General features: G+C 39.1%; 2 protein-coding genes across 3 annotated transcripts; both read left to right on the top strand.

The window, feature by feature from the left end:
- The first annotated feature begins 681 nt into the window (after positions 1–681).
- On the top strand, positions 682–8,358 carry LOC143030630 (uncharacterized). Its single transcript, XM_076193795.1, has 2 exons — positions 682–1,087; positions 5,923–8,358. Exon 2 carries the CDS (start codon positions 6,066–6,068, stop codon positions 7,353–7,355), a length of 1,290 nt encoding a protein of 429 aa, XP_076049910.1. The 5' UTR covers positions 682–1,087; positions 5,923–6,065; the 3' UTR covers positions 7,356–8,358.
- A 4,561-nt stretch (positions 8,359–12,919) lies between these two features.
- Positions 12,920–18,826, top strand: LOC143030628 (uncharacterized). 2 transcript variants are annotated; one of them, XM_076193793.1, is made up of 2 exons: positions 12,920–13,059; positions 16,586–18,826. In XM_076193793.1, the coding sequence occupies exon 2, from the start codon at positions 16,727–16,729 to the stop codon at positions 18,098–18,100; it is 1,374 nt and encodes a 457-aa protein (XP_076049908.1). In that variant the 5' UTR covers positions 12,920–13,059; positions 16,586–16,726; the 3' UTR covers positions 18,101–18,826. The 2 variants fall into 2 exon arrangements, with proteins under 2 accessions (XP_076049908.1, XP_076049909.1); XM_076193794.1 differs by lacking the exon at positions 12,920–13,059 and adding an exon at positions 13,126–13,246.
- The last annotated feature ends 632 nt before the right edge of the window (positions 18,827–19,458 follow it).

Here is a 19,458-nt window from a genome sequence, read left to right as displayed (position 1 = left end):
GTGTGTGTGTGTGTGTGTGTGTGTGTATTTTACGGGAAGGGGAGCTATGCTCGTAGAGTCCCGTCTTCATATCTCGTGTGTGTGTGTGTGTGTATTTATCTAGTTGTATTTACCTAGTTGTATTTTACGGGAAGTGGAGCTATGCTCGTGGGGTCCCGTCTTCATATCTCATTTTATCTAAACTATTTTTAAATTCATGTATTGTTTTTGCTCTTTTATAGCTGTCTTTTTTTATTTCATTTCCGTGTCCTCTTGTATTTCTGTCATCCCATTTTATTCTTTGCTCTAGTGTGTGTAGTTCAAGTGTTTCTATGTGTGTGTGTGTGTGTGTGTTTACCAAAGGAATTAAATGTAAAATTTTATATGTATTAGGCATTTTTAAAGAATAGCGCGTACATATTTTGTTGTAATTTAAGAATGAATACCTATAGATTCAGAAGAGAGCATACATATTACTGTTCATACGCGAGTTCTTTTTTCTATCTTTGGTTGTGACTATACACTTATCATAGCATTAAGAATAATATGAGATAAGTGTTTTACATTTTATCATTGTGGCTACCGCAGTAATAGCCTCGTTTGTAAACATAACATGAGAATAACTTTGCGAGAAGCTTTGTTATTGTTTTCATTAGTCGCTTGTCAAAAAGTTGTCAGCAATATATTCCCTGTGTGACGGATGCGCAAATAGCAAAAATGAGTAGCATGCTAGCAAGAAATGCCCCATGAGTGACCACCTAAAATTTTGCTTTATGTGGCCTAGTTATTCATCAGTTCCAATCGCAGCTGCCAAACTCGTACAGAATGAAGGCAGCTTATCAAACGCTCGTTCACTTTACTAGTAAACAGAAAAAGCATTAGATGTTTTGGTGGATTTATTATTCCACCAGGCCAACACGTAGTGCCCGCAAGTGTTTACATTCTCGCATGTCAGGCATGCAATTACCATAGACGAAGTTTCAAATTAATGAACATGTTCCTCAGGCTACTGCAATCATTGGCTACTAGGGTATTATGCTTTATTGGCTGGAATACTCAAAATACAGCGAAAGCCCTGTCTCAGAAATGGAATTCACCATAAACTAAGGTAAAAATAGTTGTGTGTCGTCATTCTGATTCATTGGTAAGATTGCCACAGGGCACAAATTTAATTGTAACTCACTTGAAGTGGCTGTTCTCACTGTGTAACTATAACTTGATAAGCTAACCTCACAATTTTGGTTTGGTAGTAGTTGATGGAGGGGCTTGGGGTGGAATGAGTTAAAGCTACAAAATCTCTGGGTCCAGACAAAAATAAAAATATGATAGTGCTTAAAAAGTGTAAATTTGAAATCTGCAACTGATTAACAGAAACAATAAATCAGTAGACACTGTTTTTGGGCCTGTTGCATTGGGGTAGGCAAATGTTGGTCCTGTTTTCAAAAAGGGAGATAGATTGTCTATATGCAACTACAGGCTAGTCAGTTACAGGTAAAATACTTGACTCAGTAGTAGCTAATAGGTTCAGAGATCAAATTGAGAGACATAATTTGATTCCTGACTCAGAACATTGATTTTCCAAGGCTAAGTAATGTGTAACTAATCTTCTTTTTTACACTAATGTCTTCCAGATAACATTGATAGTTATAATGCTATTTACCTTGACTTTGGCAAATTGTTCTACAAGATGCCCCACCAGAGACTACTAAATAAAGCCAAAGCCTATGGCATAGGAGGAAAGTATTTGAATGAATTAGAGTTTGGATCAGTGACAGAAAACTGGTCTCCACAAACAGTGTAAAATACAAATGGGGGAGTGTCGCTAGTGGAGTTCGAGGGTTTGTTGGCTTTGGGCCCCTTATTGTTCATTATGCATATTAAAAACTTGGACAATGGGATTAGTATTTATACTAATCAATTTGTGGATGAAACTAAAATAGGATGCCTAGTTAGATCAAGAGAAGATGCTGAGATTCTGCAGGAAGAATTTAATAGATTGTTCACATGACTGGTGAAATGGCAAATGGACTTCAATATTTCAAAATGCAACATGTTAAGCATAGGTTTACACAACCCAGAAAGCAGGCTTAACTTGGATAATACTTCTTAGAGAAAAATGAGTGTGAGAGAGACTTTGAAGTTCTAGTGAGTCCTGACCTTAAATGCAAGAAACAGTGCATTGGTGCCAGGAACTGAGCATAAGGTTTCATTACTAGAACAGATATAAATGAAAATGCAGAGGTAGTTTTCAAACCCCACCAGGCATTAGTTAGACCCATCCTTGACTATGTGGTATAGTGTTGGCCTCCATCCTATAGACTGTGTATCAATTCACTAGAATCAGTACAGAGGAGAAATAGACAGGAGTTTGGAGATTGTTAAAGAAAGTGGGAGATAATCCTGTTGATGTTTGGTGATGAGACTGTGCTAGTGGCTGGATCAGCTACATGAGAAAGATTTAGCAAAGGGTAAGGGTGTTTTTTGGGTCTTTATGGATTTGGAAAAGGCTTATGACAGGATAGACAGGAAGGCACTGTGGGAGGTTTTGTAGATATATGGGGTAGGAGGAAAGTTGTTAAGGGCAATCAAGAGTTTTTGTGAAAGTACTAGAGCCTGTGTTAGAATTAGAAATGGAGAGTGATTGGTTTGAGGTAAAGGTGGGACTTGACAAGAGATGTGTCATGTTGCCATGACTGTTCAATGTGTACATGGATGGGGTGGAGTGGGGGTTAAATGCAAGGGTAATGGACAGAAGTTTGGAGATGGTCAAAGAAAATGGGAGATAAGCCAGTTGTTGCTTGCTGATGCCACTGCATTAGTAGCAGGAACAGTGAAGGGATTAAGGGAGTTAGTGATGGAGTTTGGGAAGATGTGTGAGAGGAGAAAGTTGATGATAAATGTGGGTAAAAGTAAGGTGATGAGATGTACAAGGGGGAGCAGATGGCAGAAATTTGGAAGGGAGTATTAAAGGAGAGAGACTGGAGGAAGTGAATAATTTAAGATACTTGGGGACACATGTGGTGGGAAAGGGAGGAGTGGAGTTGGAGGTAGATTGTAGATCGAGAAAAAGCAAGTAAATGCTTTGGGGTATGAAAAAGTGTAATAAGAAATAGACATTTGGGAATGGATGCTAAGAAGAGATTGTATGAAGGGGTGATTGTGCTGACAGCATTGTATGAAGCAGAGTTTAAATGTGTTTGAGATGAAGTGTCTGAGAAGTATGGTAAGGGTTACTAGGCTGGATAGAGAAAGGTGAGGAGAAGAGCATGGGTGGAAAAGGAGCTGGGAGATGGGGTTGATGAAAGAGTATTAGGATGGTTTGGACACATGGAAAGAATGAGTGAAGAAAGATTAGTAAAAAAAAATGTGGAAGACAAAGATGAATGGAGTGAACATGAAGGGGTGACCAAGGATGAGATGGATGGATGGGTTAAAAGAGACATTAAGGAAGAAAGGAATGTCTGTTGAGGAAGGAAGAGAGATGACGGGGTGAGTAGAGAATGGTTGTATATGGATGATCCTGTGATGCATAAAAGGGAGTGGGTGGGGGATAGAGGGTTAGGGAGTTGTTATGTGTGAGTGATATATTGACACAGCCTGAAAGGATTTCGCCCCATCTTCTCTTTTTCTCCATGAGAGGATGGGGAGGGAGGGTTCTGGTTAAATGAAGCAGCCTTTTTGTGGATGTGCTGTGTCTTGCTGTTTTCTTTATAACCCAGGACAATGGGTGAAGTGCAGGGATGACCCATCATCCAGGAGGAGCCAAGAAAAGAGGGAGGGAGGGGTGGTGAATTGGAGTGGAGTAAGTGGAGATGAATTGGGTGGGAATGGAATTATGCCTTTTGATTTTGGCTACCTCCTGTGCAATGGGGAAAAAGCCCTTAGTATATGTATGTATATTGTATACAGGAAAGGAGCAATGCCCATTGGTTCTGATCTCCTATTCCTTTTTTTTTCATACCTAACCTCAAATTCATGAACAGTTCCATCTTTACCTATATCCTTGATTGCCAATTATTATATTTAGATTTTAAGTAATGTATTGTTTGAGTTTAAGCTATACAAACTTAGCTATTCCATGTACCTATGCATCTATATGGAAAATTATTTTTTCACATCCTTTAGACATGTAGTCTTTCTTAATTTGCCCCTGTGACTTCTTAACCCATTAAACTCCGATGACAAGATGTCTTGTCATTTGGTCAAATAAAACAAAAAATCATAAAACACCAAAATGTTTGATCAAACACCAGAAAAATATGACGTCAGTCCTCGAGGACTGACGTCATATTTTTCTGGTGTTTGATCAAACATTTTGGGGTTTTATGATTTTTTGTTTTATTTGACCAAATGACAAGACATCTTGTCATCGGAGTTTAATGGGTTAAAGCCCTCCCATCTTTAATCTGATCTCTTCTGTTAATGCAATCCATCCCCTTTAGTGACCTGAATACTGTAACCATATCACCTAAATCTCTTCCCCCTTTCAAAGTTGGCAGACCCAGTGCTATTAGTGTTTCCTTATTTGGTTTATCTGCTAGGCTGAGGACCAGTCAGGTTGCTGTCTTTTGCATTCTCTCAATCTTGCTTATGTCCTTCATTCTGTGTGGGGACTATACTACTGACACATATTCCAGTCTTGGATAGATTATGGTTTCAATGAGTTTTTTCATCATCTCTTCATCCATATAGTGAAATGCCACTTTAATCTTCTGCAATAGTCCATACGTCTCTCCCACAATCCTACTGATATATCTGTCTGGTAACAGGTTGTCTTTTATCAAGATTCCCAAATCTTTCTATTCTTTTGTTTTTGTAATGGGTTCACTTATCGAGGTATAGTTTAACCCCTTCCATATGATGACGCCTATGTAGGCATCATGAGCCACGAGTGGTTATATGAGGATGCTGGCATTAGCGTCTTAATTACTGTATATTTATTTTGTAGTTGCAGCTGAGTGACCCCCATATTCTGTGAACTGACTTGATCATATTTTCTGTGGTTATTAATATTCAGAGTGGAAGAGAATGAGTAATACAGCTGTAACTTTATATTTTATAATGTGAGTATTGTGATGCATTATCAAAGCATTGTACATCAGGCTGCTGTGGCTGCCTGCAATAATTTGACTTGTGTTGAAGAGGTTAAGGATGATCTTTTGCCACTGTTGCCCATCTCCAGTATTTTGCATTTTTTTGGTAATGAACTTCATTTTCCATTATTGGATCCTTTCAAAAATAATGTCTAGATATATTTGCAGTAGTCTATCATCCTTCTTGTTTTCACTTTTCTCATGTTGGCATAGCATGTTATTCCTTCCATCATGTCATTGACATAGACAAGAAATATTATCAGTGCAAGCACTGAATGTTGTGGAAGTCTTCTCATTACCACTTTTCTTCTTGACATCTTTTACTATTGTCCTCTTGTATATTTTCTTCAAAGAAATTGTTTATCTATTCTAGTAGTTTGCCTCTCAGTCCTCCAACATACTCCAATTTCCACATAAGTCAACTGTGAGTTCTTTGATGTGTGTATAAATATGATATTGATAGAACCAAATATTAAATGAATATAATCATTGACCAATATTAACAGCAGCCAAGTGGTAGTTGGTGAAGACTGTTTGGATACATACATAGTTTGTTTAGATATAAAAGGACTTGAGTATGAAATGGTTTGTGTACACAATCCATAAACCTATTATTACACATTATTATATCATATTTATATATATGCATAAATACATGGAATAGATAAGGTGAAATAGCCTAAGCTCAAGTAATACATGGGTTAAAATCTAAATATGACAATTAGAAATCAAGGATAATTAAGTTGGCACTATACTTGAATTTGAGGCTAAGTGTGATATAAATTGAAGAATAGGAGATGGGACCCAAGTGTTGCACCTATAGATTCCATGAATTTCTTATATATTGCAGAGAATCCAGTGTGACATCTGTGGCACATCTATCTCACAAATCATCTTCAATATCAAGTGATGACCCAGAAAGGAGAGAATCCTTTCTAGTGTGACCTGTGCGATTCTACATTCTCAGAAAAGTCTCGCATCAAAGATCACATTATGACCCACACTGGTGGGAAACCTTTCCAATGTGACCTGTGCAATGCAGCTTTCCCACGGAAGAGTAATCTCAAACGTCACATGGTGACCCACACAGGAGAGAAGCCATTCCAGTGTGACCTATGCAACGCAGCTTTCTCACAAAAAGGTGATCTTAAATGTCATGTCATGACCCACACAGGAGAGAAGCCTTTCCAATGTGAGCTATGCAACGCAGCTTTCCCTCGGAAGAAGGATTTCAAATGTCACATGATGACCCACACAGGAGAGAAGCCATTCCTGTGTGTCATATGCGATACATCTTTCTCACGAAAGGGTCATCTCAAACGTCACAAGATTACCCACACTGGAGAAAAGCCTTTCCAGTGTGACCTTTGTGATGCAGCGTTCTTACAAAAGGGTCATCTCAAAAGTCACATGATGACCCACACAGGAGAGAAGCCTTTTCAGTGTAACCTGTGCATTGTAGGTTTCTCACGGAAGAGTGATCTCAAACGTCATATGATGACCCACACAGGAGAGAAGCCATTCCAGTGTGACCCGTGTGATGTAGCTTTCTCACACAAGCGTGATCTCAAACGTCATGTGATGACCCATGCAGGAGAAAAGCCTTTCCAGTGTGACCGATGCAATTCTGCTTTCTCACAAAAAGGTGTTCTCAAACGTCACATGATGACCCATACAGGAGAAAAGCCTTTCCAATGTGACCTGTGCAATGCAGCTTTTTCTCAAAAAGGTGACCTCAAATGTCACATTATGAGCCACACAGGAGAGAAGCCTTTCCAGTGTGACCTGTGCAATGCAGCTTTCCCACGGAAGGGTGATCTCAAACGTCACATGATGACCCACACAGGAGAGAAACCTTTTCAGTGTGACTTGTGTAATGCAACATTCTCACGAAATGGTGATCTCAAACGTCACATGATGATCCACACAGGAGATAAGCCCTTCCAGTGTAACCTGTGCAATGCAGCTTTCGCAAAGAAATTTAGTCTCAAATGTCACATGATTACCCACACAGGAGAGAAACCTTTTCAGTGTGACCTGTGTGATTGTGCTTTCTTACACAATCGTGATCTCAAACGTCACATGATGACCCACACTGGAGAGAAGCCTTTCCAGTGTGTCCTTTGTGATGCAGCTTTCTCACAAAAGGGTCATCTCAAACGTCACATGATGACCCACACAGGAGAGAAGCCTTTCCAGTGTGACCTGTGTGATTGTGCTTTCTCGGAAAAGCGTGCTCTCAAATATCATATGAGGAACCATACTGCAGAGAAGACACATTAATGTGATCAGTGTAATACAGTTTTCTCACAAAATTGTGATCTCAAACGTCACATGATCATTCACACAAGAGAGATGCTTTTCCAATGTGACCTGTGCGATGCAGCTTACTCATACGAGTTGTATCAGGACAACTACCATCCATGGACTATAACCCCACAACGAGAACTGCCCCCTAGGACAATTACCCCCCCCCCCCAATAACTACCAGAATTAAGAAGTCATTATATATTCGAAAATAGAACATTATGTTAATGTTAAAACTATGTATTTAATTATACAGTAGTAAAGTTCTACATGCACCAGTGGAATAGTTTTTAATGGATGTATTGTAGGACCAGAAATATAAAATCTGTTCATTATCTCAATTTATATTTGTTGAAAACTTTCTAATATAAGCTTGAATGTTATATAGAACCAATGTAATGCCATTTGATCTGTAAAGGAAATTGATAAATTAGATAAGTAAACGAACAGATGAGTATTCCTTACAGGACACGCTGACCTTATCAAATATTGTTTTAATCTGTATTCATGGCCGGATTTAGGTCAGGGACAATAGGGTCGCGGCTCAGGGCCCCGCGCCAGCTGCATTGCAATAATATAAGCACTTTCCTTAGTGTGTGTGTGTGCATCGTGAAACAGAAAACAGGTGATCAGCCGACTGACTGAGCGCCGAGAGTCACTGTGACTAAACAAACTCCGAGGTGGCTGCCGTTTCATGAAAACTGGGACGATCTTTTATGTATTATTTAGTAGTACGATAGGACAAAGTCGTTGGCTTCTCAGGCCCTTTTGAGTACTGAACACAAACTACTCAGGAGTGTTTGTATTCTTGAAGTGATCGAGGACTTTGCAAGAATCAAAGCAAAGAGGAAACTCGAAGTTTTGAGTGTTAAGTGTTTATTGCAGTCAGTTAGGCTAGTTTTGAATTTGCTCAAAGTTGAGGATATGAATCATAATACATTTTTTTTTCTCGCAGTGCTGCTCTTTTAGATCGTGATGTAGTACTTCGGGGAAATAAATTCTCTTTGATAAAAGGCTTGTATTATTACATGCATTGTAAGACTTAGTTTCCTGATTTTCCTGCGTTACTAAATCTAATGACTTAGCGAGTTTGTATAAACATGATTATTAGTATATGGCAAATTTACTAAATGCTAATGGGAGGTGAACGTAACATGGCCCCACACACTTTCGACTCGGCAGAGGTCAGACGCTCTTCGCTCCAGTTCTCTCAACAGCGCCCATCAATCTTCGCCGGCCGGTCGCGGCGAAGATTTTTCTTTGCTGCTGACCTGTCTGGTATAACCTTGATCTCTTCGTTGATGCTGGCAAGCGGGTTTACACCTAAGACAAATACACACGTTTCCCAAGTCACGTAATTCTCTGCTTTCAGAGTTGTGCTTGGAAGAATATAGATACACACTCGCTGGCTCGGCAGAAGTCGGTCGTTGCCCTTCACTCAAGCTCACTCAACGCCCATAATTCTTCGCCGGCCGGTCGTTGGGAATACACGTTCAGCGAAACGTAATTATGAAATCAAGGTTGCCAGTCAAGCAAAATCCAACCCAAAGGGTTTCTTTCACCTCTATAGAACAAAAAATAAAGAAAGAATAGGACCAATTAAAAACGATGAAAATGTCATGATAGAATCGGAAGAAAAAATGAATGAGGAGTTTAACAATTATTTTCTATCGGTGTTTACTAATGAGAGGTTGGATAAAGTACCTGACTGCGATCCGATTTTCAGAGGGGGATGAAGAAAGTAGTCTAACTAATATCAGCATTAGTAAAGAAGAAGTAGTCAAACAGGTTGATAGACTTAAAGCTACAAAATCTCCGGGTCCAGACGAGATTTTTCCAAGAATGCTTAAAGAGTGTAAATTTGAAATCTGCGACCAGTTAACTGAAATATTCAATAAATCGGTAGACACTGGTTCTGTTCCAACTGCTTGGAGGCAGGCAAACGTTGTTCCTGTTTTTAAGAAGGGAGATAGATCGTCTATATGCAACTACAGGCCAATCAGTTTGACATCGGTTATAGGAAAAATGCTTGAATCAATAATAGTAAATAGACTCAGAGAACACATTGAAGGGCATAATTTAATTCGTGATTCACAGCATGGTTTCTCCAAGGGTAAGTCATGTGTGACTAATCTTCTATCCTTTTACACTAAGGTATATAAGGCGTCAGACAACAATGAAAATTACGATGTTATTTACCTTGACTTTAGCAAAGCATTCGACAAAGTGCCACACCAGAGACTACTAAATAAAATCAAAGCCCATGGCATAGGAGGAAAAGTGTTAGAATAGATTAGAGCTTGGATTAGTAACAGAAAACAGCGGGTCACCATAAATGGAATAAAATCTAGGTGGGGCAATGTTACTAGCGGGGTCCCCCAGGGCTCGGTTTTGGGTCCCTTGTTGTTCATTATGTATATAAACGACTTAGACGATGGGTTAAATAGTGATGTTAGTAAGTTTGCGGACGACACTAAAATAGGACGCCTAATTAGGTCAGGAGACGACGCCCAGAGTCTGCAGGATGATCTTAATAAACTGTTAACATGGTCGGTGAAATGGCAAATGAACTTCAATATCTCTAAGTGTAGCGTGTTAAACGTAGGGCTTCACAACCCCAAAAATAGATACAACTTAGATAACACGTTTTTAGAAAAATCTGAGTGCGAGAGGGACTTGGGAGTTCTGGTGTGTCCGGACCTTAAAACCAGGAAGCAGTGCATTAGCGCCAGAAATAAAGCTAACAGCACATTAGGCTTCATTGCTAGGACGGTAACGAATAGAAGTGCAGAGGTAATTATTAAAATCTATCTAGCGATAGTTAGACCCATCCTTGACTATGCGGTACAGTTTTGGTCTCCGTCCTACAGAATGGACATAAATTCATTAGAATCAGTACAGAGAAGAATGACCAAAATGATACAAGGGCTCGGAAATTTGCCTTACGAAGAGAGGCTTAGGCACCTAAACTTACACTCTCTGGAAAGACGCAGAGTGCGGGGTGATCTAATAGAAGTGTTCAAGTGGATCAAAGGCTATAACAAGGGTGATGCAAACAAGGTCATCATAATAAAACAACAGGGCAGGACTCGCAGTAATGGGTATAAACTGGACAAATTTAGATTTAAGAAGGAAATAGGCAAGAATTGGTTTACTAATAGGGTGGTCGATGAATGGAATAAACTTAGTAACCATGTAGTAAGCGCTGAAACTATCAGTTGTTTTAAAAAACGATTAGACAACTTTATGGATGGGGATGACAGGTGGTGATGGATACGGAGCTGCCTAGTGTAGGCCTTATGGTCTTTTGCAGTCTCCTTTCTTATGTTGGGGAGGAGGTGCCGGGCCTCTCCTGTCGATCGTTACGCATACGCCTGGCCTCTTCGCTGACGCTGGCAATCGGGTTTACTCTTTTGACATATACACACGTTTCACGAGTCACGTAATTTTCTGCTTTCAGAGTTGTGGTTGCCTGCCACCCTCGCACTGCCATCAGATCCACTCTCTTGACTACGCTTTGGATATCACCCATTGCCTCGTTAGAGGCCAAACGCCCATTGCTTCACCTGGGGTTAATCAGGAACGATCAAGCCTCACCTGGGGTTAATCAGGAACGATCAAGCCTCACCTGGGGTTAATCAGGAACGATCAAGCCTCACCTGGGGTTAATCAGGAACGATCAAGCCTCACCTGGGGTTAATCAGGAACGATCAAGCCTCACCTGGGGTTAATCAGGAACGATCAAGCCTCACCTGGGGTTAACCCATTAAACTCCGATGACAAGATGTTTGGTCAAATAAGACAAAAAATCATAAAACACCAAAATGTTTGATCAAACACCAGAAAAATATGACGTCAGTCCTCCTCGCTTCGCTCGCTACTGACGTCATATTTTTCTGGTGTTTGATCAAACATTTTGGTGTTTTATGATTTTTTGTTTTATTTGACCAAATGACAAGACATCTTGTCATTGGAGTTTAATGGGTTAATCAGGAACATCACTGCGAAATTCTGAACCTTCTGAATGGCTCATGTAAGCTGACTCAATCCCGGGGACTGGCAGAGAATGGGTCTGACTAGGGTTAGTTACAATCGACGTTTAGTGGACAGTGTTGCGGTTTTGAAGCGCTTTAGCCTTCCCAACACAGATTTAGCTCTCGCTCCTTGTCTGCGGAAGTGTGGGGTTAAGGGTAGGCCAGTATCCAGTGTGCTACCCAGCACACAGGCATGGTCTTTCACTGGGACGTTTGTGTTGTTTATTCTAAGAGGAATGTTCGCGATTGTTCTGTTGGCGTTCTTGCAGCGGAAGTATACACCTTTGTGTTTCGACGCACTGGTCTTCATGCGCCACTGTTGCCCCCACGCGTGTATTTATCTAGTTGTATCTTATAGGAAGGGGAGCTTTGCTCGTGTGTCCCGTCCTTGTATCTCGTAGTGTCCAGTTTGCTCTTAAATTCGTTTACCCCGTCTAGTATCTTTTGCGTTACGTGTAATGCTTCCTGCAGCGTTTTGTGTCTGCTAATGTGATTAGTGTCGTCCGCATACGATAGAGTAAGACCCCGGTTGCGTGGGGGGAACGACTGACCCTTGCAGTACTCCAGCCTTCGGCACTAAAAGTCGGGACGGACAGCCCGGCCACGTTACTCTTATTGTCCTATCGTCCAGGTAACTGCAGGCCAAGGTCGAAGTTGTGGTACGATTTGTACTTAAGGCCTTCATGCCAGACAGTATTGAATGCCTTCTCCACATCTTTACAAACCAAAAGGAGAATGTACAATCTATTATAACAAATTTCTTGACATTCTTTCCTGTTACCTAATGTACAACATCGTCTCATTTCTCAGACATCAAAGCGCACTACTCTATTACAGTGGTCCACTGAGAAATATTATAGGATTGGGTACTGACTGTGTATTTAATTCGTGTGGACCTTACAACTCTTGTGTACACAAAGATAAGAGAGCATTCTCCTCATTGTGTTTTGGTCAAATATATTTGGTACATATGTAATTTGCATGGAAAATATACATTTAGTAATCTGCCTTCTATTCTGATTTGCTTAGTGAAATTGCCAAGTGGTCCAAATCTAGTTAAGCATATTAGGCATTTCTCGTTAGCATGCTACTCACTTTCATCTTTGGTATCCAGATTGAGTAACATGCTACTGACTTGCTGCCAGGAAATGTGGATAATTCGCTGGGAAGGACAATGGCAAGTTTATTCATCCAGTTCAATCCTCAAATGAACCACCATCCATGGGGTTTATATAAAATATAACTAGGATGGAACATGTATTTTGTTGTTTAAACACGTGTTTTTATTGACACTATATTCTCATTAAAAATTAAAAATGCATATGAAATCGGTGTTGATTTTTTTTTCGTTTGATTACCGCAGTCATAGTTTCGTTTACAATTGTAGCCAAGTTGAAAATGCATTGTATCCAAAGATACCTGACTACAATTTCGAAGAGAATGTCTGTCTATGGTTCTAAAAATAAAGCGCTTTCTGAAAGTTCCTTCACTAGGTTGGCATACACACTTTAATAACAACGCCTTGCCAACCATGACGGAAAGCTACAACCTTTTCTTCTGCTTCCTCAGTTTCCGTGGCTTTCGTATGCAACTGACATACTTTTCTCCATTCTTTCAGAGAATGGTACGCGTCTACAAGGTGGCAGGTGAATATTTGGCGTGAAACTTTGTTGTTGTTTTCACCAGTTACGGGAAAAACATTCCCTGTGTGACGGATACTAGAGTTTGCTAGCAAAACAGGCAGCAACAATAAGTAGAATGTTAGCCAGAAACTCACTAGAGTGCTCAAATTAGCCACCATTCCTGGGATTTATATATGAAATATAACTGAAAGTGAGCAAGCATATTGTTTATACAAGAGCTATATTATAACACACCAAAAATGTTTTGTCTTGCCATTATGATTTAAGAGTAAGATTGCCTTGGGCCACAATTTTGTTAGACAAATTCAATTGTAGCTCAATTGAAGTGGCTGTTCTCACTGTATAACTGTAACTCAATAAGCTTATCTCGCCTGTATGCTTTGGTTGGTTGATGGACCAGGAAGGGTGTGGGTAAGTCCAACCTAACCCAACCCCATGTAAGTAGAGGTGGTGACAGATTAAATTGGGTTGGTAGGGCAATTTACTTTTCATTCAAGAGTGTCAGACACCATTATTTTATAGTTTTACCCATAGGCTTTTGGTGCTATTTCTACACAAATAAACTCATGGGAGTGTCTCCTGAAAAATGAGTTTAGCAGTAGAAGTTAATATCAGATTCAGTGAATCTGCTATGAACTTGAATCAAACTATGGAACATTGATATCTTGCATCCTTAAAAAAGGGCTGTGAGGAAGTTTAACATAAAGAAGAAGGTAGGTGATAAGCCTACACCAGGAGGTGCATGGCTGTGGCCAAAGCCATCACTTTTGCCAAATGTGTTTGGACTCTTGGGACAGGTAATCAATAGTTACTGCTAAGAATTGGCCTTGATATCTCACAGGAATGTACCCATAGGGCTACAGAGAGTAGAATGCATAGACCCACACTCCATCCTGTTTTAGCTGCCTTTATGGCCCAAGTGGGAAGACTCAGTTGAAGTATTCATTCTTCCCCCTACCACAGGGGAAGGTAAAATGGAAATATATATTGAATGTGTTATGAGAAACAAGCACCTGGGAATGGATGTCAAAATGAGATGAATGAAGTGGTGATTGTACTGGCAGAATTGTATGAAGAGCTAAGGGGGAAAGGGAGGTGGATGGGAGTGGAATGTGTGTGAGTAGGTGCATGCCTTTGACTTAGCCACCTCCCTTATAAGTGGAGAGTAGTATGTAATTCAAACCAACAACTAGGCAAATGCAAGACCAACTAAAGAGTGTGGGAAGGGTGAACGGTATCCTTTGACATGGTCACCCTCATTTTTGGAGGAAAAAACCTATTGGTATGTAATATTGCCAGCAATTATATCTAGTACACATATTGTACAGTGGCTCATGTTGGAGATTTCATCTGGTAACTTATTGTTCATTATGCATATAAAGAACTTGGACAATGGGATAGATAGTGATGCAAATAAATTTGTGGATGACACTGAGATTCTGGAGGAAGAATTTAATAAATCGTTCACATGGTTGGTAAAAAGGGAAATGGACCTCAATATCTCAAAGTACATGTTAAACATAGGTTTACACAACCTAGAGAGCACACATAGCTTAGATAATACTTTTTAGAGAAAATGGAGTGTGAGAGTGACTTGGGAGTTCTAGTGAGTCCTGACCTTAAATCCAGGAAACAGTGCATTATTGTCAGGAACAGAACTAACAAGAGCATTATGTTTCATTGCTAGGGCAGTTATGAATAAAAGTGTAGAGGTTGTTATCAAACTTTATCAGGCATTAGTTAGACCCATCCTTGACTATGTGGTACAGTTTTGGCCTCCATCCTATAGACTGTGTATCAGTTCACTAGAATCAGTACGGAGGAGAATGACTTCAATGATACATGGACTCAAAAATTTACCTTATGAAGACATGCTTAGACACCTTAAGGAAATGGGGAAGAACTGGTTTACCAATAGTGTAGTCAACAAATGGAATAGCCTTAGTAACCATATTGTGACTGCTGAAACTATTGGTTGTTTTAAGAAAAAGTTAGACAACTTTATGGATGGGGATGACAGGTATTATTGACATGGAACTGACTAGTGTAAGCCTTATGGTCCCTTGCAGTCTCCTTCATTCTTATGTTTTGAGTTTATGCTTTGACTCTGCCACCCACCCTTATTGGACAAAAGGGCTTATTGGTGTATGATATTGGCAACCATTATGACTGGTAGAGTTGAACAGGCAGCTGTGTTTCATTACATTGTAGTGAAACGGTATGAACAAATGAAGGCAAACACCATTATAATAACCAGTTAGTTTGCTATTTTTGGAGTTTCCACTGTGTATTCCTAACTGTATATATTCACTTCTCAAGAAATAGTTCAACCCCTTCCATAAGATGACACCTATGTAGATGTCATGAGACATGATTGTGTATACGAGGATGCTGGCATTGGGGGTCTTGATTGTATTTATCTTGTAGTTGTAGCTGAGTGGCCCCATATTCTGTGAACTGGCTCATATTTTGTGTGGTTATCAATATTCAGAGTGAAAGAGAATGAGTAATACAGCTGTAACTTTATATTTCATAATGTGACTATTGTGATGCATCATTGAATCATCGTACATCAGGCTGCTGATGCTGCCTGTGAGAATTTGATTTGTGTTGAAGAGATTAAGGATGGTCTTTTGCCACGATTGCCCATTTCCAGTACTTTGCATTTTGGTAATGAACTTCATTTTCCATTATTGGATCCTTTCAAAAATAGTGTCTAGATATTTTTGCAATAGTCTATCATCCTTCTTGTTTTTCACTGTTCTCATGCTGGCATAGCATATTGTTCCTTCCATCATGTCATTGACATAGACAAGAAATATTATTGGTGCAAACACTTATCATTGTGGAACTCTTCTCATTACCGCTTTTCATCTTGACATCTTATCTGTTACTATTGTCCTCTTGTATACTTCAAAGAAATAATTAATCTATTCTAGTAGTTTCCCTCTAAGTTCTCCAACATACTCCAATTTCCACTTAAGTCAACTGTGAGTTCTGATGTATGTGTATAAATATGATATTGATATAACCAAATATCAGATAGATATAATAATTCACCAATATTAATAGCAGTCAAGTGGTAGTTGGTGATGAGTAATGTGGATACGTACATAGTTTGTTTAAGTACAAAGGGACTTAACTATGAAATGGTTTGTGTACACAATCCATAATCCTATTATTACACATTATTATACATATGTATATTGATGCATAAATATGTGGAATACATTAGGTGAAATAGCCCAAGGTAAAGTAAAACATGGTTTCAAATTTGAATATGACAATTAGAAATCAAGGAGTATCAAGTTGGCACTGTATCTGAATTTGAGGCTATGATAGAAGAATAGGAGATAAGGCCCAACAAGTGTTGCACCTTTCCTGCATATTATGATTAGATCAATGTAATCAAACAAATACATCTCAGAGATTTAAATGTCAATCTTATAATTACATTTTTTCAGGGTAATTATCAACATCTCTTTGGGAGACCTTTCTTTAAATTTCTTGAATTTCTTTTATATTGCAGAAACTCCAGTGTGACATCTCTGGCACAGCTATCCCACAAGTCATCTTCAATATGAAGTGATGACCCACAAAGGAGAGAATCCTTTCCAGTGTGACCTGTGTGATTCTGCATTCTCAGAAGTCTCACTTCAAATATCACATTATGACCCACACAGGAGAGAAACCTTTCCAATCTGACCTGTGTAATGCAGCATTCTCACAAAAAGGTAACTTTAAATGTCACATGATGAGCCACACAGAAGAGAAGCCATTCCAATGTGAGCTATGCAATGCAGCTTTCCCGTGGAAGAGTGATTTCAGACGTCACATGATGACCCACACAGGAGAGAAGCCTTTCCAGTGTAACCTGTGTGATGCAGCTTTCTCACAGAAAGTTCATCTCAAATGTCACATGATGACCCACACAGGAGAGAAGCCTTTTCAGTGTGACCTGTGCAATACAGCTTTCTTACGCAAGCCTTCTCTTAAACGTCACATGATGAGCCACACAGGAGAGAAGCCTTTCCAATGTGACCTGTGCAATGCAGCTTTCCCAAATACGAGTGAGCTCAGAAGGCACATGATGACCCACACAGGAGAGAAACCTTTTCAGTGTGACCTGTGCAATGCAGCATTTTCACAGAAGTGTGATCTCAGAAACCACTTGGTGACCCAGACAGGAGAGAAACCTTTTCAATGTGACCTGTGTGATGCAGCATTCTCACGAAAGAGTGGTCTCAGACATCACGTGATAACCCACACAGGAGAGAAGCCTTTCCAGTGTGAGCTATGCAATTCTGCTTTCTCAAAAAAATGTTATCTCAAACGTCATGTGATGGCCCATACAGGAGAGAAGCCTTTCCAGTGTGAACTATGCAATTCTACTTTCTCACAAAAATCTGTTCTTAAACGTCACATGATGACCCATACAGGAGAGAAGCCTTTCCAATGTAACCTGTGCAATGCAGCATTCTCACAAAAAGGGTATCTCAAATATCACATGATGACCCACACAGGAGAGAAGCCTTTCCAATGTGACCTGTGTAGTACAGCATTCTCACAAAAATGTGATCTCAATCGTCACATGAAGACCCATACAGGAGAGAAACCTTTCCAGTGTGACCAGTGCACTGCTGCTTTCTCACTAAAAAGTCACCTCAAATGTCACATGATGACCCACACAGGAGAGAAGCCTTTCAACTGTAACGTGTGCAATGCAGCTTTCCCACGGAAGAGTGATCTCAGACATCACATGATGACCCACACAGGAGAGAAGCCTTTCTACTGTAATCTGTGTAATGCAGCTTTCATCCGGAAGAGTGATCTCAGACAGCACATGATGACCCATACAGGAGAGAAGCCTTTTCAGTGTGACCTGTGTGATGCAGCTTTCCCAAAAAAGGGTAATCTCAGAAAGCACATGATGACCCACACAGGAGAGAAACCTTTTCATTGTGACCTGTGTGATACAGCATTCTCACAGAAGAGTTCTCTCAAACGTCACATGATTATCCACACAAGAGAGAAGCCTCTTTAATGTGATCAGTGTAATACAGCTTTCTTACAAAAGGGTGATCTCAAATGATCACTCACACAGGAGATAGGCCTTTCCAACGTGACCTGTGCAATGCAACTTACTCATACGAGTGGTTTCAGGACAACTACCACCCATGAACAATAACTCCACATTACAACTACCCCCCAAAAATGACCAGAATTAAAGTCATTTTATATATGAAAATAGAACATTATATAAATGTTAAAATGGTTTGAAAATAGTTTGTCTAAAGATATAGAAAAACATTATAAGAAAGTTGAAAATATTTTGAAATAGTCTGAAGTTATACAAAAATAAGATGGAAATAATATAAGAATGTGAAAATTGCCATACATTAATTTAAATAGTTTTGAGTGCTAAATCTGGTTTCAATTCAGCCACCCTAGAAAATTTGTCTAAGTTTGGCTTTTATTAGACAAATGAGTATAAATGAATGGCACGGAATGAACATTCAGCAGTGCATGAATAGTGTATTGTGAAAATATCCTAGGAACTCTAAGAATATTCCATCTAGAGACTAGTGCGATGCTTGGCATAAGCAATCCAGGTTTTCCTGTGTTCAAAAAATCAGAATTCGTTTATCAGTGGGACCACTGTTGTTTATATATGTATATATATGTATATATATATATATATATATATATGCCATAAAAACACTAGGAGCATGTGTTCACAAATGTGTAAGTAACCAATAGGAAAAGTAAACTAACGAAGCAGAGCGCTTACATATTCCTTCTTCGTATCTGCACTGAAGATGTAATTATACGAAAGCGCTCTGCTTCGTTAGTTTACTTTTCCTAGTGGTTACGCATATATATATATATGTGTGTATATATATTATGTATATATATATATATATATATATATGTGTATATATAATATATATATATATATATGTATATATATTATATATATATATATATATGTGTATATATATATATATATATATATATATATATAATATATATATATATATACATATATATCATGGTCACCTTGTGTTTTTGTATGCTTGTCTGTTAAAACCAGTTCTTGGGCATTTAGAAGTGGCCGTGAGACAAATATTGTCGCTGACGTCTAATGTTATATTTTAAATAGTAATTGGAGGTTAATTTGCTCCCGCTTCTTGATTAATGGGAGCACAGACCTTAGATATTGTTTGCTGTGCAGTTACTTCATGAAATATACCAACAGCTTCATATCATTGAATATGCACTTTGTTTAGTTTTGCAAATGGCTTTGTTTCTGTGTTCTTCCCACTGAAATGACACAAAATATTTAGCTAATCCTGTAAAAACTGTAAGGATTTTAAGAAAATATTTAACAGCATTGAAAAG

Source organism: Oratosquilla oratoria, chromosome 12 (genome assembly GCF_046742065.1).
Source record: "Oratosquilla oratoria isolate Oo_2021 chromosome 12, ASM4674206v1, whole genome shotgun sequence".
Classification (NCBI taxonomy): Eukaryota; Metazoa; Arthropoda; class Malacostraca; order Stomatopoda; family Squillidae; genus Oratosquilla; species Oratosquilla oratoria.
This window is presented reverse-complemented; position numbering and strand designations above follow the sequence as displayed.

Excerpts from the sequence above, each read along its gene's own strand:
- LOC143030630 (XM_076193795.1), top strand. The coding sequence starts at position 6,066 with ATGACCCACACTGGTGGGAAACCTTTCCAATGTGACCTGTGCAATGCA.
- LOC143030628 (XM_076193793.1), top strand. The coding sequence starts at position 16,727 with ATGACCCACACAGGAGAGAAACCTTTCCAATCTGACCTGTGTAATGCA.